The sequence below is a fragment of the Chroicocephalus ridibundus genome, chromosome 12 (assembly GCF_963924245.1).
Source record: "Chroicocephalus ridibundus chromosome 12, bChrRid1.1, whole genome shotgun sequence".
Taxonomy (NCBI): domain Eukaryota; kingdom Metazoa; phylum Chordata; class Aves; order Charadriiformes; family Laridae; genus Chroicocephalus; species Chroicocephalus ridibundus.
Genome location: NC_086295.1, coordinates 9,301,282 through 9,324,992, shown reverse-complemented (window position 1 = coordinate 9,324,992; position 23,711 = coordinate 9,301,282). Strand labels below are relative to the sequence as shown.

Below are 23,711 nucleotides of genomic sequence, written 5' to 3'. Positions count from 1 at the left end.
CAACATCTAATCTGGTAGCCCAGGGATTTAAGAGGTCTCTTCGGAGGGACAGAAGTTTGGCAGATACCTTACCGAGATCTCTGTTCTGCGGCGGTCGTTTCCCAAGTCCCGCTCAGTTCTCCGGGATGACACATGCAGCCGGTGTACATCCCGATCCCGTTTACACAGCATCCCAGTCTCAATGATTACAAAAAGCTGTAGTTACATATTACTCCTAATTTCCAGGGATACTGCTGAAGGCGTGTGACTGCCCCGAGGGCAGAGGAAGCCGTTCGCCAGCTCACGACCCCACACCTCCCTCCATCACCCTGCCCCAGTGCCGCCAGCCCTCCAGCCTCCCCTCCGCTCCATCCTCCATCTGCCCACACTGAGTCCCAACAAAAAAGCACAAACCTGCCCCAAAAAGCCTCCACGAGGCAAAGAAAAATCCTGTTCTCTGTAGATCTGGAGACCATTATCAGGCCAATTATGAACACATGGTTTTAAAGCAGCTCTATAAAAAGAGCGAGTAGAGGGGAAAACGGACTCATTATTTCTGATGAAGATGGCTCAAAAGTTTGCTTCCTTTTTCCTTCCAAAACTCCTGCTTTTCTTCCAAGAGAAACTTCAGCTTTGGCTATCCTGAAACATTCTTTGGTGAGTGGAGTGAAATAATACAACACAGAAGAATACATGTTGAGCAACGGAGAAGGGAAAGGGACTTTTAGACAGACCATTTAACATTTATTCTCCCCTTCCATTGCCCATCAAGGTACCGCAGGGCTTTCTAGACACGTCAGGGCAAAGCTACCAACAACCTGGCTCGAGAGGCAGAAAATTAGGACAGGACCAACATTTCTGAAAACCCTTTGTAGGCTTTATTTGAAAGGAGATAAGGATGAAAAAGGTGACAAGATGCTTGACAGATATAAAATGATGAGAATCTAGCTTATCTCCTTATCCTCCACGTCGTCTTCTGCTCTTTGCTTTTTTGTTACAACAAATGTGGAAGATGTTGGGGGGGGGCGGGGACGCGAAATGTAAAGGCACAAGCACCAAGGACGTAGCACCAAGAGAGGAGGGCTAGGAAGAAGATGCTCAATAAAAGCTAAAAAAGTCTCTTTTCCTCGCAGAGGCTGAGCGCCCTGGCTCCGGTCCAACAAAGCACTTAAGCATGCGCCTAACTTAAATTTTACTTCACTGGGGCTCTTCACAGGCTTGAAAGTTAAGCACATTCTCCAGCAATCTGCTACAGCAAGACCAGAGAAAAGAAGAAGCTATTAAGGGACCTGAATTCTAGTCAACAGCAAGGTTAGCATGCCTTTGGAAAGCACCCTAGCCAAAGATTAATGCAGTATGGCAATTTCCACTGACTTCGGAAAACTCTAAGCCATCAGAAAATGCTTCTTAAATATAAAATAATATGTAAAAAAAATTTAGATATTAAGACTATCACTATCAAATTCTCTTCACCTTCTTTCAGCTCAAGGTAAGCAGCGCTTGAAGCAGACACATTTACAGGTACGTGCAGAACTGGAACTCCCTTGTTTCAGCGTAAGCTGGTGCCAGCTTGGAAAAAAATACTGAATTCACTACGCTGTTTCTTGCTGTAGGAAACACTGTCCTGTAGGTAAAGCACTGACCTCAAACGCCTAACGGCCCATTCCCACAAACAGCGAGGGAAGCCTCAAACTGCTCCTACAACCCTGGCAAGACACTACAAAGGCTGGTATTTGGCAAAGGAGTAGGAGCGTGTCCCACTGCGTATCTCTGCTGGGTTTTGTTTCCCTTGTTAAAACTGGCGTAACTTCACACTGTTCCTCTCCATCGCATCTGCCCGGCGCTGCCACAGGGCACTCGGCGCTGCTGCTCCGGCTCTGCTCCCCGTACGGCCCTCGGGTGAACCACAGACTGCTCTGGCCTCTCGCACAGCAGCCGAGGACACTTTTTCACTTAGAAATTATTCCTCTAATGACAGTGGAAGAAACTTAAATTTTAAATCCACTGCCAGAAGCTGAAAGAGTATAGAAAAGGCATATTTAAGCATATACTCCCTACACACACACAGAGCTTAATTACAACAAAGCAAGAAGCAAACAACAATTAGTCTTTATTGACTATTAAAATCTCGCTGCAGCGCTGGTTTTCTCCCTAGCAAGTTAATGCCTGTACAGTGAGAAAGTCATGATAAACAGGCTTTTAAAATTGAAATCGATTCAGGGCAAAGATGAAAAGTGGCTCCCACAAGAGGAATTAACATCCACACCGAGCAGCATCCGCACCTTCCTCAGGGCCGAGCGCTGGGAAGCTCGCTCGCTCCCTCTACCGTCCTCCTGCCTCCAGAGGAGTGAAGAGCGGGGATTCTTGGAAATGCCCGGTCCATTTGGGACAGGATGGCTCGCAGACCCTCCGCAGGAAGAGGACGGGGCAGCCCCATGGCCACCTCCTGCTCACACCAGTCTCCTGCTCCAGCCACCCCCAGCAGCACCCACTCCAAGGAACAGCATTTATTTTACGGCCAATACACTTCTTTTATTTATTATCCCTTCGTATCTTTCTCTTAAGAGACATCGGTTCAGGACGGTTAGTGGGGATCAACTAAAGACCTTGCCTTTCCACTGCCAGAGGTAGGATAAATACAGGCAAGGCACGGTTCTGTTTCCCCACCTCGTTTCTGAAACATAAAGGAGGAACCAGGCTGCGGGATGACTGGTCTCTTCCACTGCGTAGTTTGCCGGTCGCATGCACTGACAAAGCTACAACACGTAGATTCAACAGCAGCTGACTCTTAGGGCATTATTTTTCCGTACTGCTCCTGCTTGGTTGAGTGGAACAGCAGTGCACCGGAGCACTGACGTGTTCAAAGAGTGCAACTCCTAGGTGACAAAATTTACAGTGAACCCCTTTTTTTTTTATTTAAAGCACCACCCAGCCTTGTATGGCAAATGCTGTTAACACACGGCTCTTGCCAGCAGAGCTCCTGGCGCAGCACGGCCCAGGTCGGGGTGGAATGCTCTAACCTGTACAACTTGCAAAGCAAAACAGACAGTTTCAAGGTTTTAAAACCATTACTTGAAGTACGAAAGCTGGGGGAGGCCCCAAACATGCACCAGCCGTATCCTCCCGAAGAGGGGAAGGGCACTCTTACAACAACTCTAAAAAACAGAGATAATCAAGCAGCCCGCTATAATTATCAAGCGTTGTTCCGATTCCCATTTAACATCTTTAGATACCAAGTTATTTTAAATAAACACGCACACAATGCCGACAAAGTATTAGTCCCATTGTCTTCACAGATACCCTCTGATCAACCAAAGGATTGAGTAGTATTCCAGGAAGCCAGCAGCAAGTTTCACAAAGTTTCACCAAAGGTCATTCCCTTTTTCATTCCTAGCCCAGGAAGAACCTTGTTCCACCACCAGGCTGAAGTGAATGCACAACGAGCACCTTCTGAAGCAGAGACACTCTTACACTTGGAAAAGGCCAAAATTTCACAGCCCCGTTTTTATCCAGATTTGAAGAGAAGGTCAGCTTTTTACACTTTGCTATTTGAGGGAAAACAGGTAAAATATCAGGTTGTGAAGTTCCCCTTGAACTTGCCAGACAGCATAACATGCAACTGTACGGGGATTTGATTCCCTCAGGACTACAGCACATAAAGGTCACTGCAACGACAGAGCACCTTCAGACAGCACATGCATCTAGAAATTCCTTTCAGCTGTTCCTTCGCATCACGTAGCGTTACCGACTGCCAGATGTGAGTCTGAGGTTTAAAATAAAACTAAAGATTCTCCTTGGCACAGCAGCAGCAGCTGGATAAAGACAATTGCCTTTCACCACCAGTTTACATACTGTTAGCTAAATGTGATCTGTAGGAAGATACTTCCAACAGATCAAGAATTCCATAAGGGATCAAAATTCTAAACATAAATACAATTAAAGCCTTCTAATATTAATGCACACTTTTTATTATATTAAAATCAGGCAATGGTCTGATACAATAAAAAGGCTGCTTATGGAATACTGTTATGTTAAACTTTAATTACAGAGGATGTTAAATCCTTACAACTAATATTTTCCTCCAAAGAGTTAATGGAAACATCAATTGTTCATTGACTTGATAGCTGCTGCTTTAAAATGTGTTTATTTTTACTTTTTTCTCCTCCTTTTTTTTTTTTTTTTTTTTTTTTTTTTTTTTTTACACAAACACTGAATTTGTCATAAAACTTAGGACACACTAGGTTGGTTGTATGTAAGCTTGCATCCACATTTCAGCAGTTAGTGGTCCAAAACAGTAAACCAGAAAAGGCAGTGATTTGCCAGGATGCAAAGCCAATTAAGGTCCTTAATCTGCTGTATGCACCACTTCCCCAAAATCTTCACTGAAGAGATTTCTCTCCCAAGACTTACAGAATTCTAATAAAATCTACTACGCTGATTTGATTTGTCTGTAGTCGTCACGTCTTTAGAAGGGCCAAACAAAAGTGCAACATTTCATTCGTTAACATTCTTGGGTCAATCCACAGCACCAAAATACAACTATTAGAGCTGGAGTGTGTGTTCAGAATCTCTACATGCGGCGTTTCCCCATTAAAGTTTGGCAGCAGAAGATTTCGGCAATCCTGGTAAATTACTGCTCTTTTCACCACGTCAAAAGCCTATCTAATAACATCAGCCGTGGCCAGCTTGGCGGTGTGGCAGCAGTGCTGGAGGGACAGGGAAAACCCAAGTTTGCGAGCAGAATAGATACTCTTGTTTCCCAGGCTGGTGAAGACTAAATTTGTCGCAAAACCAAAATGATAAGCAGGAGGGAAAAGGTCAAGTTATTGCCCCAACACTTACCCCTGCTGGCCAGGGGTGAGAAGAGTCACAAAGAGGGGCAAAACGAAAGCAGCACCCCCACTAAAAAGAGGGGAAGAGGGAAGAGATTAAAAGAACCCCGAATCCCTCACCCAAAGCCCACGCCACTGGTGAGGGGGACCAGGAAGAGAAATACAATCTATGCCTTGGCCAAAGGGAAGAAGGAAAGCTTGCCCCAGATTATCAGGGCATTTAAAAACAAATAATAAAAAACCAAAAACGACCACAGTCACATTCAGCCTTTACTAGAGATAGCACAAAGGGAGGGATGACTGAGGTTAGCACGCATCCCCATTAGTAGTCCATAAAGCCCAGTGTAATACTGGAAGCAAAAACCTTTGTGTCTACTCTAATAAATAGCCCTGAGCTTCGACTCTATTGCAAAAGACAGAAAAAGAAAAAAAAAAAAAAAAAACAACCCAGGCCAGACACACAGCAAGGTGATTGTGGGATGTATGCTTTCACAGTTAAGTTAGATGTGCCACACTGGTCTTGACAGTAATAAATTTAAATAGACTTTTCCTGATACCAGAAGTTCAGCTATGTGGACAGTGGTTACACGACAGGATTATTTGTTATAGCACAACTTATATTTCAAATGAAAAAAAATTAGTATCATTTACAGTATCTCAAGAAAAACTTCCTTTGAATGGGAACTTCCTTTCCAGTATTTTGAGGTCTACAAGATGCATCTAGAAAATTTACTACTGTGGAAAATGAAGACAGCTTAAATTGAATAAGGGGGGCATGTTTGTTTTGTTTGTTTTGTTTTGTTTTTTAATTAATTGCTGTAACATTGTCCTTCAGGTGGCTGAGGAAGTTTCATATTTTCTTTAGACATCATTAGACGCCGAAGCTCTTGCAGAACAACTTTGATACTATAAGAATTCTGCCATTTTGCTAGGACTGATATGGCTCTGGGGTCCACCTAAAATAGACAAAAAGACCATTCCTGTCAGAATTGGTACGTTCGATACACTTAACTCCCCCACACACCCTCCAACTAAAGATCCTATGAGGAATCCGAGTGGGAGAAACCAAAGAAAACAAAAGCAAGCAAGTGGTTTCCTAAAAGCATAATAAATCCCCACGTGATGCAACTACCTGTGAGTTGTGAAAGAGCAGGAAAAGTAAATTCCACATTTTGATTTCAGAACATGCTTGGCTCGTATACTTCCCTTTTACCCCCCTTTCCTTCTACTCAAAAAAATGGCACCAGCAAGAAATAAGTAGTTAAGCAAGTTGCAAGTATAAACAAAGCATTAATTCGAAGCTGCACATGAAAACCATGTTAAAATGAATAAAAACCAAAAACTTACCACTCCATTAGAACTATTTACTCCATTCATATTAATTTTTGTTACAAATCTTACAAATGGAGGTGCTTCTGGATACTTAGGCCCACATTCTATTTTAAGGCTGTATATTCTGTTTTCATAAATTGTCTGAGGGGAAAAGAAAGGGGGGAACAATTACATCAGGCAGTTCAATAAGCATTTGGTTAAAACAGTGGTTACTTTAGGGACACGCGAACTACTAAACATAAGGGCAGCCACTTATATACCGTGCTGGCTACCTCTGTTTTGATATTCATTTTATAATACTCAGAGTATCAAATGTTACCTCTTCAGGGTAATAAATTCTACTGTTCTTTTAAGCATCACATTTTCATATAAGGAATGAAACTAGCATTGCTTCCCATTCACCAACTGAAATGATTTTTTTAAATCATCATACAGCTCAGATACCTACTTTTCAACCAATCTTCATAAAGCAGCTTTGCTTTATCAGTTTACTAATCAGACACACTACCTTGAAATTGAAGCCACAGCTTTAGCTTAGGCAACTATCTGAAGTCAGCCTGTCCTAGAACTGCACTTGAAAAATATTCTTTGGTCATAAACCAACGTGCCAGTTCTCAGAACAAGATTCAACACATCGCAAAGTACATCCTGATCCCAAAAAGCATTATCACTTTGTCTCCACAGCAGTCACTCTGTTGTATGTAACAGCTAATAACGAGAAATCCTGGATCGCGAATTTTTAACCTGCCACTCAATGGGTATAGAATAGAGACAAATATAACAAGGCTACATTGATTCTTCAATATTTAAAATTAATTTAAAGAAACAACAGTTAATGTTATTCTGCATCCTGAGAATAACTATTTTTGATGTGCTGGTCTGGTGCAGCCTGGCAGAGAGCTCTCGCTCAGCTGGGCAACGCAGGCAGCCAGCAGAACTATTCATCAGAGACAGGATCATCAGGGGGAAGTTCAGACACACAAGCTCTCCAGATTTAGAGCTTCTGACACAATTTCCTGCACCTTCAACATTGCAATAAACATTACAGCGACCATGAGCAAAAATCCAGCGAACAGGTGAGGGCAGAAGCCCAGAAGAAGCCAGCAGCTCCAGATGACCTGGAGCACCACAGCTCCACCAGAACAGCTGCCCAACATACAAAATCTTCTCAATCTAGAACCCCATGCAATCCTTTTCAAGGGCCTGTTATGCCCCTGAACATCTTAATATTTCTCTTAATGAGCGTTTTGATGCAAACCACTACCAAAAATATAAGAACAGACTTCCTGATTCAGGGGCTTCTCATCTGTGCAAATGAAATGGCTTTAAACCAGCCTGCAGCGGGACCAGCACCTGGCCAGCCCTGGTGGCCTCTGGGTCACTCCTCCAGCACCTCAGTCAGACAGCCTTTCAGATGGCCAGCCAGGGCGGTGACAAACTGAATGCTGTCGCAAAGTTTTTTGGGGAAAAAAGTCATCTGTCAGCTCTGCTCAGACTGCACAGGTCTCCTGACTTAGCCCCTGAGCATGCCCTGTGCACAGGGCAATTAACAGCTCACAGGGTCGTGCAGGTTTTTAGGGTCTTTGCAAACAACCGCACCACATTAAGACTAGTGAATGGAAAGCCTTAACCGTGCACATGTCTATAGCCAATATAACTTATGTGCAGATAAAGCTGAAGTTTTGACAGTGCCACTGTTTTTAAATAGCTTGTATAAACAAGCTGAATCACTGGCTGTGAAACCATCCGCAAAAGTCTGAGAAGAAGCACGCTTCCATGTATGGTAGCAGGGGCACTCGGAGCAGCAGCACGTATCTAACTCTGCACCACGGCTCATTTTTCGCTCTGGGATGCCCAAGAAAAGATTCTTCCACCTGCTACAAGCATGACTGCTTTCTACCCAGAAGAAAACAGGATTTTTTTTTTTTCCAGAGCCAGTATTCCCACATCCTTTTTAGGAAAAAAACCTGGTAATAATATAACTGAGTATGAACATTGCTAAAAGCAGGACAGCCACTCAGCAAACAAGAATGACTGAAAGTTCCCAGAATCTCTCTCAATACAGCCTGTTGCTTTCAAGCAATAAGCTCAAAAGAACTCGAGACACTTTTGGAAAAAATCTATATTCATAATTGTGTCAGAAAGACAAAAGAGGCACAGCTGAATCATCTTCAGTGATAGTCCTCTAGGCTTGATTAGCAGTACAACACGAACTACAAATTTCTATCACTGCTGACAAGTCAGCATATGCCTGTTTGCACATTTCAGTTTCTATTTAATTTTCTAAATCAGATTTCAAGGTTGCTTAGATTTTCCATAAAGTGTATGCACACAGTAAGCTTTCTTCACAGTCTTAATGCAAGCTCATTAACACTCTCCTAATGTGCTAAAATCAAATGCTGTTCTAGAAAATTATTTGGGCATATCATAAACAAATTAAATGATCACGAATGGGGAGATGTTAACAATGGCAGGCAAAAAATAAACAACGCTTCTGGGTGAGATAAAAAATACTGCATGTGTAATGCCATTACAGATTCTTGTACAACCTCAACATGTGTCAGAAAAGGCAACAGATAGAACGGAAACACACAGGGCAATGGCACGATTGATTAAAGGTCTGTAGAGGTTTCCATATAATAGATGGAGAGCACTGGAATTACAGAGAAGTGATACTGGGGCCAGCTACAGAAGATAACACCTACTAATGCAGGATGGGGAATCAGTTACTTGCACTTCATGGTAAGGATAATAAGGAAACAGAACAGGGATGCACAGTGAAACTAGAGACAAGTTTTGTTTTTGGAATTCATGCATACATACAATGCACAATCAAGTCCTCAAGTTCACTACCAGAGAGTAGAGACCCACAGTTTAGTAGGGTTTGGGGATGATGGGAGAAGAGAGAGAGAACACGACAATCCTACCACAAAGACTAGTAGCATTATAAGAAGCTACTTTGGGAGAGAACATTCAGAGAAGAAACTGAATTCATTAAAATTTGAGTTTCCTGAGTTAGCTGAAACTCTACAAAAGCAAGTCAGTACTGCTGCAATAAAAACAAACCCATAAACTCAACAAGAAACAGCAGAAAGACTAGCAGTACTGAACAAAACATCCACATTTTACCTACATTAGCTCCATATGTAATCTCACTAGCCGAAGGATTTTAAACCTTGCTGTATTCAAGAGTACAGGATACTAGAATCCTGGAATCTCAAAAGTTATGTCTTAATGAATCTGTAAATATAAAGCAGACATGTAACAGAACTAACCAGATAAAGGCACTAAAAATTCCAAATCATAATCAAAAAGACATATAGATACATGAAACCCATTATTATATGGAACTTGACCCTTCAACATAAATCACTGGCTAAAGTGTTTTTTCACTCACTTATATTTTGTTTTCTACTTCATTGGTTAGATTAAGAGAAGAAAAGTGTGTGTGTGTGTGTGGCGGGGGGTGGTGGTGTTAGAAATTAAAAGTACGATTTTAAGTGGATACTTACTCTTGGAGGCCCAATAATCATTCCTGTCCATCTTGTAAGTGTCATATCTTCATCATCTTCAAGGCCCCAGCTAACTGTTCCATCACCTACTCCCTTCTGACCTTCTTCAAGTTCTTCCAACAGACGAAAATTACGAGGAACTTTTACTCCTGAAAATAATCAGAAAGATATTTTGAGTTGAGAAATCTAGTACAGAAATAAAGCTAGGGTAATTTCACTAATGCGTTTGGTCATTCTACAGAAAACATTTTGGGTAAAAACACCACTGTTTTTTGAATAGTATTTCAACACTGTGAAGAGGATATCCCCGTATTTAGCTTGGATTTTTCAAGTACAACCAAGGTACCCACAATTAAACATGCTAGAGGACTGACAGGCCAGATATTAGGGCAGGCAGTAAAATGAAAGGAAATCTCTGTCCATTCAGAGATACACAGGGTACTACAGAGCTCTAATTAGCACTTGTCTATATGATCTATAGTATAAAAATTTAGATGATTCTGCAAAATGTCACCATGAGAGGCTTGACATCACTCAACTTACTCAGAGCTTTTAAAAATACCATTCAAAGCAAATAAAACCCTTTCATAACGTTAGTAGGTTAATCTGAAGTTAATTTAAGTGGGCTTTGTCAGCAGCAATAGCATCCTTTGTACTTATGACCTCTATCATCAAGAAATTTTCAGCACTTCTTAATTGCTGGCACATTTATCGTCAAAACACACAGCAAAACAAGGAAATTTTCTTATCTGCATTACATTAATGGAAAACAATGGCATAGAGAGCTTAGGTGACATAAACAAGGTCACACACTAAGTCCGTGGTGAAGGAGGATCTTGAACCCAGGCCACAGGGGACTTAATTACTCATTCTTCTCCTCAGCCACCACAGAACATAAATGCACCCTAGGCCACCACTTCTCCTTCAAGGTAACTGTGTGAAGCACGTCTCACCCTCCAGCTGCAACAAAATTACTGCCAGGATATATTTAACAAAGTTATTTTCACCTGACATACAAAAAGGTTGGATTTGGGGATTAGAGGTTTTTCCCCCCCCCAATAATATGAAGTTAACTATTCACCAGCATGTAATAACAGAAAACCATAATTAATCCCCTTCTTCACTGTCACTTATTTATTAAAGCAGAAAGAGAATGGGAAATCAGCCTTTCAGTGTATAAAGTGAACTCAGCAAACTTCTCGGTCAGAAGCCAACATTTCCGCATGCCCGGGGCACCACAAGCGCAGGACGTCCGGAAGGGACTGAGTGAGGGCTTGGAAATGTGGAAAATACTGAGGATCTAAAGCTTTGTGAAACATAGCAGTGCTTAAGATCTATTAACTCTGCTAACTTTAGATGTGATGATTTGGGTGCGGAATCAGAGTTACTCAAATTTCATTCACTACAAAGCAAGCATAAAAGACACCAAAAAAAGCAAATTACTAAAGGAATTGGCTTGTTGGCCAGTTTGACACACATCTAATATAATCAGATTCAAGAATATTCTGGAGAAGCAGGATTCAGTAGTGCAGCTGTAGCGACACTATGAAGAGAAACTCAGGAAGAGAAAAAGCAGCGTCAGAAGAGGCCAGAGCTGCACAGGCTACACCAGACCGCAGGGACAGGGGCTGCCGAGTACGACTCAACTGCAAACCGTGGCAAACCGACATCTCTACCTCCCGGCGAGACCGCGCTGTTACCATGGCTGCTGAGTAACACAAATCTTTGGCTGCGAAAGGAAATGAGTCAGTTGGGGCTGGTGAAGCCCTTGCCATAAGATTAACCGAGCCCCAAACCCTCGGTGGTTAACAGGACCTCCCGGGAACCGCTGTCACTTCCCCTGCACGAAGAACTCCAGTGCTTCCCCTCCTGGTAAGTCTTAAAAGTAAGCGGTATGTATCCTGTGTACCTCAGGCAGATGAAGGTTCAAGTATGCAGTTCATACATGAATCATGACAGATTAGCCGCATCATTTTTTATTATATTCCCAATGCTCTCCATGCTGTCGTTAGGGGAAGCAGAGAGGAGAGCAGTCTAGCTCCAACACAGGGGATAAGAGAGTCGGGGAACAAGAGGAACGGAGGGAGTACAAGTTGAAGGACAAGGTGCCACCTTTACTTACACACACTCCCTATTTCACAATTTCTGCTGCAGCAGATGCACGGCATTGCTGGCGATGGGGAATGACTCACAGCTGTGCGATGCCTGAAGCTTGCTGCCTGGCTTCAGCCTTGCCTGCTGGCGCCTGGGAAAGACATGGCCAGGGAAGAAGGACAAACAACAGACAAACAAAAGGTCCTTCTGGAGGGTGAACTCCACCCTTGGGTCTGACACAGCAGCTCTTCCACAAAGCAGGTGACAGGTGACGCCACAAAGGAAACCATCCATGGCTATTGTTAGAAACCCAACCCGCGCCTCTCCCCACTCACAGAAGTGATAAGGCGTAGCCAGCGGAAGACCTGCCTCAAATGTATCCTGTTCCCAAAAAATACCCTCTCTTCTGGACCACAACATCACTATGCTTAACACGCATCATCTCAGTCTCTGCACTTGATAACACCACTTCATATTTATCAGTGGTGTGAAGACAAGCTACTGATACTTATTTACTTAGACCAAAACAAGTAACTTAGGAGGAATCAGCTTTATGGTAAGCAGACACAGGCCACACACCAAAGAAGGAAACCAAAAATATTGCCTGTCTACCCTTCCTCTGAGCATCATGCACCCTGTTCACCAAGTGAGGCAGAAATCCTGTGTGAAGAAAATTATGTGATCATGTAATTGAAAATTACATCATCACATATATATTCAACCAAGGCTGAAAGACAGCTTTAATTCTGACATTTGCTAACCAGAGCTAGGCTTTGCAACCTTACAGGAAGAGAGTATTTCCGAGCTCTCCCAAGATACAGCTGCTCTGATTCAGCATGAATCAGAGCCATAAAAGAGTCACACAGGATTTGAGAGTTCTCTGACAAGTCCAAGACCTACTGAGAGCCAGCTACTCATATCGTGCACTGGCTTCTATCACACAGAAAAAGTTAACATAAAAGATTGTTCATTCCACAGCATCTTCTCACTTATGAGCACTACAGGAGCATCAGTGGCAAAGGGAGATGGGAAAAGTAAACTACATGTAATCGAGGTTTTATGCACTTCACAGAAAATAAAACAATCATGGGAGATAGTTGGTCACTTCACAACACATCACTGTCCAACAGCATCGTTGCCTTCTAAAAATGTTTTATCCCTGTGCTGAAGCTCAGAGGTGTAACATGGAAGACCAGCACCCCAGTGTGGCTACACAATACAAGTTCAGAGTCACATCAAAGATGGTAATTCAGCTCCCTCCCTGACAGGTTCTCAGGAGATTCTGCAGGAAGAAAAACACATATATACATACAAAAGACTACAGCCATACGATCATAAATGCTTTAAATCTTTTCTAAACAACCTTCCCTTAAGCAAGGCAGAATAAAAGACCAGATTCACCCTTCTGGTCAGCCTGGAAAGATGCACGAAGCCATTAAGCCAACCCCGTCTCCTCTTCATTCGCAATGGACAGGAGCACTCATGGTCAGCTACCACATGCTGCTGGGACTCAAACCTCAGAAACCACACGAGCTTTATCACTTGTGGCCATACACAAACACATCATCATCATGTTTGCTGTCCACCAAGATTCCTAGAAAGTGATCTGTTCTAGGCATACATAGTATATGCCAAGTAACTTCCATGGCTAAACCATGGCAGGTTCAGAGTTAGGAGACGTCCCGTGCCAGCTGACACAACCATGAGTCAACAGCACATTGTCCTCACACCCCCCAATAAATACCTTGCATAATCTTTTTAGTGTAGACTTTCAAGGCAGTAACCAAACAAACCTGTTTTTCTAAGTGTCCTTCACTTAACACAAGAAAACCTAAATAAAGTATGAGGCAATTAAAAAGTAATCAGGTTGTTGAAAGTACTTTCAGTTATGCATTTTTATTTAGCCTTTGCTATGGCTCAGGAATACTCTCAAACAGCAGCTTCATTTGGTACAAAAATACAATAATATCTAGATAATTGCTTCACGCATAGCTTGCCTGGCCACATAGAAATACTCCCAGAAATCAAAGTGAAAAAAATATTTCAGAGCAGGAGGAGATATTTACTATTAATCACGACAGCAAACCTATGAAAGGTAAATTATAACTGTACTGATAAGGTAAGATCTCTGACAACGCAGGTTCGCACAGCTTTTCTAAAAAGTTCACCTTTTTGTAAACATGCATTTGTGAAGCCTCAATCCTGGACAGTAGTTCACCAGTTACAAGAAGTTCATGAAGTATTTTATGGCAACCTAGAGAACAAAACTAAACTACAGACTGAGTTTTCTAGAAAGTCAGGGCATGCACTTTACAGAGTTTAAAGTCGCAGTTAAGAAGCAGCCAGGTTTTGGGTGACATCCTCTTCAGCCTTCAAACAGAATCAGGCCCTTCTGTTTTCCTTGTCAAAAATTCCCCCTAATCCCAGCGCTGCCGGGTGGAGCGGCACTGATGAGCCTGTGCCACCCCCGCACCTCACAACCTGCCGCTTGCTAAGCAAGACTGACAGACAGCACGCTGAAAGGAGACAAAAGGAGTTTGACCGTGTCTGTCAGAATCCCACCAAGAAAAGTTCCACACTAAGAAAGAACAGAATTATTCCTGGAAGACAATTAAATGCCAACTTGGGCTTTTAAAGACCTTAAAGCACTCTCAGATTTACTTTGTATCACGGCACCACTGAAGATACACAGATACACAACTGAATGTATCTTAGATAGTTTCAAGAGTGATCTTACCAGTCTGAGATTTTTCTCATCTTCAAGTTACATTTATGTGAAGTACATAGTATGTTCATAACAAGTTAAAACCAAAACTTTCTGACAGACTATACTTTTTAATCTTTTAATTTTTCCCAGTTATATAGTGGATGCAATTCGAAATTCAGAAACCTTATCAAGCTGAACACACCAGTGAAACAAGGTGGACAATACGCCTTTGAGAGTAAATCCTCTTCTTGAACCTTTTTCAGTGTCGGTAGAACAAAATACGCACCTCTCAGAAACTTCAAGAATACACTTCTCTCTCCTTTCTAAAGTGAAATCAAATTACAAGCATTTCTCTTCAGGATTAAAGCCTAACTATACTGCGCAGGACACCTCAGCAAAGCACACAGAAAACACTTCACTCGTTCGGGGCTCTAAAAAGAGGAACTGCCTTTTTGCTGAAGGTTTCTTGACATCTTCACCGGTAACAGGCGACTTATCAAACTGGTCTTTCAGGCCGATTTTAACTCTGCTTTCTGTACTAGTTCCTGATTTACAGAAACTCAAGTGAACTGAAATTCAACAGCTTTAAACACCTCTGTTGCTTACATACGTTAAAGCCCCTTCTGTTGCTTGTTTCTGCGTATTTGATGTTTAGCCTTAATTACATCCAATATACTTCTCATCTCTCTGCAGATCGCAACCATTGAAAATTTGATAGCTGACCTTTGCAGCACTGCAATTGTAAAATATAAATAAATCATTCTTTGTCACAATGGTATACAGAGTTCTGAAGTGATGGAATATTTAAAACTGAATAAAAGGCTTTCAGCAACTGTCACAAAAACTTTCAGGAGAGAGGAAATTAAGATTTCTTGCATCATCTTTATAGTGATGATTTCCACTCCGATAATGCAGGCAGGTACTGGGATATTTTGCACATCCAAAATAACTTCCTGAGCACTTGAAACAATCTGAAGTGTTTTCTGTTGCGTGTAAAGCCACAGCGCTGGCTCTGTCTTGCAATACTTTAAGCACGTTACTTGGAAAGAGATCACTTTAAAACATCTGTCTGAGGCAGACTGGCAGTACCATTGAGGTCTGCAGCCAAATAAAGCTTTCCAGCAGCAGAAGAGTTAAGATCAGATGCATCTGTGGCTTGTACGGCAGCTGAAAAGCAAAACATTATCAGCTCAGCTAGAAATTACTCTAGAAAATAAGTCACCCTGAACTAGCATCCTGGACAAAATCTTTACACTAAATCTCACCAGGGAAAAACCCACCATTTCCTCTTTGCATTGTGAAAAGAAACGGTTGTTCTGATCGAGAGCTGAGCGCTCTCCTCCAGCTGCCTCTCCTACCCACAAAGTATCACTAGGTTTTCTTAAATTCACACCGCCCACCAAAAGGTGAATGCACAAGCAGGTTCACCAATTTTAAGATAAGCTTTGAAGAGCAAGATGCCGCACAGACAGACTAAGGCAAAGTTATCTGTTGGGTAGGGGACTCCAGTTTTACACCGGAGCTGCTGAGCGCAGGCGGGGAGCGGAGGAGGCAGGATGCGTGCTGCCCCGGTCTTGGCTTCTGGGCCAGGTCCAGGTCAGACTTGGGAGGAAAGTGCAGAAACTAATCAGTAGGTGGAAACTGAGTAACTTCTTCTTGACTTGCAATAGTTAAAAAACACCCTTACAACCCGAAAATCACAGCCTTCATACAGCTTACAAAATTTGTGTTACATCTTCTATGAGCCTCACCTACTTACATATTTAATACTCTAATGAATCATTTTAAGTTCTCAGCCAGAATGGCATTTTTCAAATATATTATGTAATTTATATCATTATACATGAAGAGATTCAACTGAGAATCTTTTTGAAAGAGTTTTGAACTATTCACCTTTTTATTTAATCTACCGCATCCTTCCATTACAATACACAAAGAAGCTCTGCAATCAACTCTTTTAGCACCTGCTATTTCATGTGCTTTTATAGTCTACCTTATTTAAGAAGGCATAATTTATCTTCCCAGTTTCTCTCCAATTACTTTTTCCCTACCCATGAGTATTTTACTTACAGACTTAGTACTTGGTGGCTGGCAATATTTATTTTGAGATAACAGTGACTATTGTATGCAGTTGCACTCCAAAGGAGACATCACGGTCCATTTGCAGAGGCAGGGTATACCTTCTATATCCTTCAACACGCCGTTTCCCCTGCCTTCAGTCTCATTTGCTTTTCCCAAGCATAACTTTGAGTTTAGAGTGATGTTATGGGTCCCCCAACAATTACAAATATATACTTTTAATACACTGTACTAAAACCGATCTGGGCTATTTTCTCTGCTAGCAATATTAAGTCACATATATCAGTACCATTGTGCCTGTTCGCCTAATGAATTGTCCTTCTGGAGTTCTTCACATTCCTCTGACTTTGAATAACTTACATCTGGGCAAATCATTTTATTACTCAGTTCTTCCAGGCTGTTGGTAAATGCAGCATCTACCACAGCCCTACAACAGACGCCCTAGACGGACCTATGAGAGAAAAGTGGGTTAAATGAGATTGTTAAACTTTTCCCAGGAGGAGAGTGAGAAAAACAGAATTCCATAGGCCAACATGGTCAGGTTTTGACCTATTATAATACTGGAGTCTGCAGGACCGCTCCTGCGTGGCATTTCAGTCTGAATAATGGACAGACATACACTCACAGGTTGAGTGTTTGCAGTCTTCTATGAAGAGACATATTAGAATGATTAAAGTAAATCCTTTCTTTTTATTCATGTATTAATTGTGTGCATGGGAAACCAACGTTATCAGCAACACAGAATTCTCCTCTATGTAAGGGATACTGAAGGACCTCATATCATAACATTTTTTCCAGGTAAGGGTTTGGGTATTTTTTCCCCCCTGTTATTTATTTCTACCTGTTTAGTAGACACAAATCTAAGGCTTACCTGTCTAATTCCCAGGACCAGCCCTATGACTTTTTTAAGTTACAGGGACGTTTGCTACCATTTCTTACTCTGGATCAGTAGCTGCTTTTAAAGAAATACTCAGTATTTTTCATCCTCCACCTCTGTTTAAGCTCCTTTGCTGAACGACTATAAACTTAGGATATCAAATATATTCAAGTGTTTTATAAACAAATATGAATACATTAAGATTCCATGAACCAAGAATTAGCAAAACCTGTTTCACCTATGAGTAAAGACACTACTAAGCTACTTGCCCAAAGCCTCACGGCAAATCCATCGGCAGTGGAGAACGAGAAGGTGTCACTTCCAGGCTCTATTTGTATGTGCCAGGCAATGCCTTCAGTGCAGTGTCAAGAAGGAACAACACAAACTGCATTGCAGTGCCACCACCACTATCAGTAACTGGACAGTATCAGAAGAGGACAATCTTCATCCTGTACTAACACAACAAGAGAACGCAGAGCGCTGCTGGTGGGGCAGCCTATGAATTACAGCTGGACAAAGCTCTAAGGCTCCCATCAACGTAAACTGCCAGTCTGTACCTGACGGCTCTCCCATACTGAATTTAGCGTTTACCGCAAAAGTTCAGTGTTACTGCAACACATTTATATGTCACACACTGATTTTTATATTCCCCCCCAACTCTGAAGTAGTTAAACACACAGGATCTCATGAGCAGCTGAAGTGCAGCGCTGAAGTGAAGTCAAAAGCCCACACTGTAGACACAAGAAACTGATGCCCCTATTCACATCTACCTGGCTGCAAATCGCTTCACACTTCCAGCGCGGCAGACACAAAACAGCTTTCAGAAATCCATGAAATAATAGGAAGCAGTCCAAAGGACACAATGTGGCTAGCAGATGATGGTTAACGACAGCTTATCACAAAGACTGTTTGCTGTAAAAGGAAAGCTGTGCAGTAGGACTAGCTTTGGACTTCATCACCGTAGTCCAAGTCCCTTTCCACACATACCCCTCCGTGACCACCCAGACAATTAATTCATGAAGCCACGCTGGCTTAAAAAGAAAAATATTTGCCTTGTTCTTCCAGCCAAATATGAAATGAAAAGTCAGCAGCTTGAAAGGATTATTAAGAAAGTATGGTAGCCAGAATAACATGACATAAGAGGGGGGAAAAAGGCTCCACTACATTTTTTGTGTATTTTAATCAAGTGTTCCAACACCTCACAATCACGTACATTCAAACACGGATCTGTACAACATGATTGTCAGGACAGCATCCACTGCATTTTAAATGCAATTTTATAAACTGGATTATTATGAATTATCAGCATTGTGATGGCTATTCTTAAAAGTTGAAAGTGGTGATCAATAGAGACCTGTCTGTAAAAAAAGAATTACAAAATATTTTTGCTGCATTTTCAAGAGCAGTCTTCTGGTAATCTCATATTTAAACTTCAAAGGAAGCAATCTGAAAACAAGTATTACAGTCCCTATATGGAGTTATGAAAACAGGAAAATTAAACCGGCTAAACAGAAGTGAAACTAATTTATTTGAACTGTCTAAGTTCATTAGAGGATGTCAGCAGAAAAAAAAACATTCAAAATGTAGTTGCAGTATTTTTGTTTCATGTGTAATGACAAATGCAAGGATAGAATTTGTTTAACTACTCAAAGCAGGCGAGGAGCACATTTTAAAGGAAAGAAATACACCAACTTCTTGAAGCATACACATCCTGATAAGGAAGTTACATCCTTCTGATGTAACAGGAAGATGTGATTAGTGAAAAAAAAATTTTAAAGCATCTAATTTCACCCACGTAGCTGTAGCCATGGCTCGGTGACTACAAAGACCGGAGAACCGCGGGTCAGCCCTGACCACACGGAGCTTGCCAGAAGAGGAGCAGGTTAACTAAAACGCCCGCACGGCGGCTCTGAGGGTCTCGGGCGGCGGCCAGCGGCCGGGCGCTGCTCCCCCAGGCCCGTACCTCAGGCCCGTACCTCGCCGCAGGCTCGTACCGACGGCTGCGGGCCCGGCCGGCCCCGGCAGTGGGTCCTGGCCGCGACACCCCGGCCGGCCCAGTTGCGCCTGGACAGCGCCGCGTCCCAGTGCCGGCCCGCGGAGAGAGGCGGCGGCGGCCTTCCCGCAGAGCCCGGCCGGGCCCCGCGCACCCCTCCCGGCCCCGCACCGCGCTCGCCCCGCCGGGGCCGCTCCCACCGCCAGGCCCCGTCAGCCCCCGGGGGAGGCGCCGGCCGCACCCGCCAGGGAACCTCGGCGAAGCGGCGAGGACCGGCTCCACCACCGCCCTCACAGCCCCGGCCGGCCGCAGAGCCCCCCTGCGGGCCGCGCCCCTCGGCCCGGCCCCGCCGCCGCCGCCGCCCCCTCCCCCGCCCGGCGCCTCCCGGCCTAGCGCCCGCCGCCGCCCCTCCAGCCCCGACACACCCAGCCGGGCCGCCCGGCAGCCCGCCGCGCCGCCGCCCGCGGGGGCCGTGGGTGCCCCGCGCCGAGGAGCGGCCCGGTCCGGCCCTCCCCGTCCCGGCACCCCGCCGGCCCACCGCCCGCTCACCCGCACCCGTGGTGGCCGCCATCTTGCGCCGCTGCCGCCGGAGCCCCGCCCCTTCGCACCACGTCAACGCAACGCGGGAAGTGCGGCTGTGAGGGCGTGGCGCGGGCGGGCGCGCTAAAAGGGAGGCGGGAGGGAGAGCTCTGTGGTGCACGCAGCGTGTCCCCCGAGCTGCGTCGCGCGGGCGGGCTCGCCCCCGGAGGTTAGGGGGCAGAGTCCCGGGGGGGTTGGACGGGGGCTGCCAGAGAGGGGACGATCCGCTGCTCCGTGCGGCTGCCCCTGCTCCGCTCCGGCAGGCAGCCCCGGGGAAATCTACCCCAGCGAGCTCCCCGGGGAGCTCTGAAACACCAGCACGCTCTCAAGCATTTAACAGCCCATAAAACTCAAATGCAATTAATATTAATAATTGGCGAAGTACGTTCGCTATAGCCAGAAGACGAGCAGCATTAGCTCTCCTGCTGCTTTATGAATAGCCATAGTCACTTTGTAATAACCTGACACTGTTTATGCCTTTGCATCCCCTCAACCTCTTCTGCAATACTCAGTGTGGGCAGCGCTGGGGCCGAGCTGGGCGATTTCCTGCCACCTCTTGCCTGTCCCCCTCCAAAACTGCCAGACGTACAGAAATCACCGCCCCAGCATTGCACGGCCCGCCATGGTGTGCAGGGACACGCAAACAGGCAGCGTAAGGGACCTCAGGCTGGTGGGGTGACAGACCAGGACACAGAGGGGCTGAGGGGTTGGGGACACCCTCCCTTGGCAGCAGAGGGCTTGAAGCGCCTCCACATGGCACTTACTGTGTTTCAGGAGGTTGCTGCTGGCTGCTACGTGGCAATAAAATATATTTTCAGGCCTAAAGTAGCTGATATGAATCCAGAAGAGACACAGGAACACCGGGAAGATGGACAATGGCGTGTTTTAACCAACAGCGCATCTTCCCTTGTCCCTCTCCAGTTAATACAGGAACAACAAAGGATAAAAAATAAGGAGGGACTGGATTGTCTTTGGATGGGCTCTGCTTTGTCTTGCAACACAAATTCTAAAAAACCTGTGCCCCAAGCCATCATACGAAAATTTGCAGGAACGATTACACAGCAAAACGTTTTGGAGACCCATCGCATTTTTACTCAGTTCAGCCAACTCATCTTTTAGCAGCAAACAGAGCCAAGGCACTGGGTCTATCAGCCATTCTTTGAGGCGACGTTAAAATAGCAACGTTTTTGTTACTGGCTGGATTTTGTTTAATTGCAAGAGCGCGTTTCGGCCACGATGGCTGGAGAGCCCGCGGAGCAGCTAGGTGGCACACGAGCTCCGCAAACCTGCACCCTGCGGGAGCGGCCCGAGATAACCATGGCATAACCAGGGCTGGCACCGAGCAGCCTCTCGCCCCGGCAGGGTAAGCGGTAGCTTTGGGGGGCGAGGTAGGCGATCAGCTAAAGCCCCCGCCAACCTTCCGCTTTTTAGCCCCGCTGCTAGTCACTGCAGACGGAGAGACAGGCACCGCACCTGAGCCACAACCTCCTCCTTTGGCCCTATCTCATGGAGGCAAGTCTGCTGGCGCTGGCCCTGCTGGCTTGCGCAAACAGCCGTGAGTCAAACCAGTCCTTGAGCTTTTTTTTTTTTTCTTTTTTAAATAGCGTAGAACAGAAACGTGCCAGAAAGACACGCTTCTGTCGATGCACTCGTGGTCTGTAGGCTGGCTTGAAGAGAACTGCCTTTTCTCCTCACGTTTGGTCCAGCAAACGCCAGCTCTGAGCAGGGATCCTCCTCGTTTGTCCCCAGTGTTTCACAGAGGCAACAGAGAGGTCCAGGCTGCAGATGAGCGGAGAGAACACAGATAACTTGATCCAGCAGCAAAACAAAACAAAATTGGAGAAGCTGAGAGACACAGAAAGCTGAGCGGTTTGACATGCGTCCATGGGAACTTCCAAGCAAACACCAAACCCAAGCCCATCAGGCTGTCCCAAAGACTGCCTCAAGAAAAGGCTGAGCGGGATTTTAAGGCGCTTTGCAGAAATTTTCCTCAGTTTACCACAGTGCAATGCTTCCCCTGGCAGACGAGTCCCCAAACAGCTCTGCTTGTAGGACCTCTGCAACGCACAGACACAGGTAAAGAAATAGATCTGCTCCTGCAAGGCCCCTGCGTGACCACGAGGAGCCGGCTCGTTAGAGGGCAAATACAGACTTGGCAGAAGTCTTGGCCTGAAAGACCTTCTCCTGAAGGTCCAGGGAGCAGGAGACTGACCACGTCTTTCTGTGGATAAGAGAGACTGAAATCAAATAGCTTTTAAAAGCATTTAGTTAAACTGAAATGCAGGCTATCTCTGTGGACTTTAAAAGGAGTGCCTTATTCTGCTTTAGCTCTAATCTGTTCCTAATCAACTTAAGACAAATTTATCTTAAGCCAGATTTACATCTGTTAAGAAGGATTCATGTAGCCTTTTGCTCCAGAATTGCCATATTGATTTTACAGAAGCATCCACTACTTTAAATTGGTGGAACAGTTTCCAGAAACCAACTGAAGACTGAAGACCAAGCCCATTCATACAGGTATCCATTAACCCACCGCCAAGGAGTAGGAAGCTTTAAGATACTCCTCAACTCACAGTAGGGAGGGAAAAATGAAGGATTACAAAACCAAAACTTGCCCACAGGCTGCACCCCTCGACATTGCCTTATGAACAGTGACATGAATGCGGGACACCAGGAGATGCCAGTCACTTCGGACGCCTTGAGTGACTCTGAGCGAGAGCTGCCTCGCAAGTCGAGCACAGCATCAGCATGTAAAACAGCATCCAGAGATTAACTGCTGTCCCCATTTCACATAATTAAGCAAGATTACCAGACAGATAGCCCCAGCAGCCACCAGTACTAGTAGCTCAGATTTGTTTCCAGTAAGACTACAGATCAAGTGGCTGAGAGGTTTGGGCAACAGCACTTGCCTTTAATAGCACTCATGAAATACAAATTCTAATGATTTATGTGCTTCGAATCCATCTGTTATATACGCTGCACCACTGCTTTCACTTGGCATTTAAATTTGCAGGAGGAGATGAGCTCTCAAAGGACTCCGTGCTTAAGGCTGTTTTACACAGGAGTCCTGAGCATCCACCCAGTTCTGTACTGGGCTTTGACCCTGGTTTACTTAACTCAAACTGGAGTCAAAGGTGAGGGAAAGGGGAAGAAAGGGATGAAGGCAGGAGGGACAGATCACCAAGGACGACAAATCTGTTGGACTATGGATTATAGGAGTCCCAAGGTAGAAGCAGGCATGAATCTGAGCTTTTGCCAAGATGACAGAAATAACTACCACAGTTTGTCGCACTCACAGCAATAAACGCTGTTTCCTAAGTGTTCCTACACCTCTAAAACCACAGGACACTCACATTGGAAGGGGAGAAGAAGAAGGAGAAGCATTCTTTGCTCTGGATACAGGGTAGCTTGCATCCTCACCTCACCCGCATTCAGCATATATTCTGTTCAATACCTGTCACGCCAAAGAAATTTAAGGTAAGTTTGCACCACAAATAGCAACTATTAACAGATCTAACTGCAGTGATTCAGAGTAATGATTGCCACACTGACTTCCACTATAGCAGAAGTTACCTTTCTTCCCACCTAAATTTATATTCACATCCCCATTTTTTAACATAAAGCCAAACAGTCTGTGCCTGGAAATTAAAACAAGTAGAGATAAAACCACATCTAGGAAGAACACTGAGCCAACAGGTTTGGCGCAGAATAACACCTCTTAAACACA

At 44.4% G+C, this 23,711-nt stretch overlaps 1 protein-coding gene across 3 annotated transcripts; it reads right to left on the bottom strand.

Moving 5' to 3' along the window:
* Positions 1-834: 834 nt before the first annotated feature.
* On the bottom strand, positions 835-20,035 carry UBE2V1 (ubiquitin conjugating enzyme E2 V1). 3 transcript variants are annotated; one of them, XM_063349925.1, is made up of 5 exons: positions 19,955-19,983; positions 11,778-11,900; positions 9,656-9,804; positions 6,159-6,284; positions 835-5,767 (listed from the first exon to the last, which is right to left on the bottom strand). In XM_063349925.1, exons 3-5 carry the CDS (start codon positions 9,698-9,700, stop codon positions 5,621-5,623), a joined length of 318 nt encoding a protein of 105 aa, XP_063205995.1. In that variant the 5' UTR covers positions 9,701-9,804; positions 11,778-11,900; positions 19,955-19,983; the 3' UTR covers positions 835-5,620. The 3 variants fall into 3 exon arrangements, with proteins under 3 accessions (XP_063205995.1, XP_063205993.1, XP_063205994.1); XM_063349923.1 differs by lacking the exon at positions 11,778-11,900 and having other exon boundaries at positions 19,955-20,035; XM_063349924.1 differs by lacking the exon at positions 11,778-11,900 and having other exon boundaries at positions 19,961-20,025.
* Between the last annotated feature and the right edge of the window lie 3,676 nt (positions 20,036-23,711).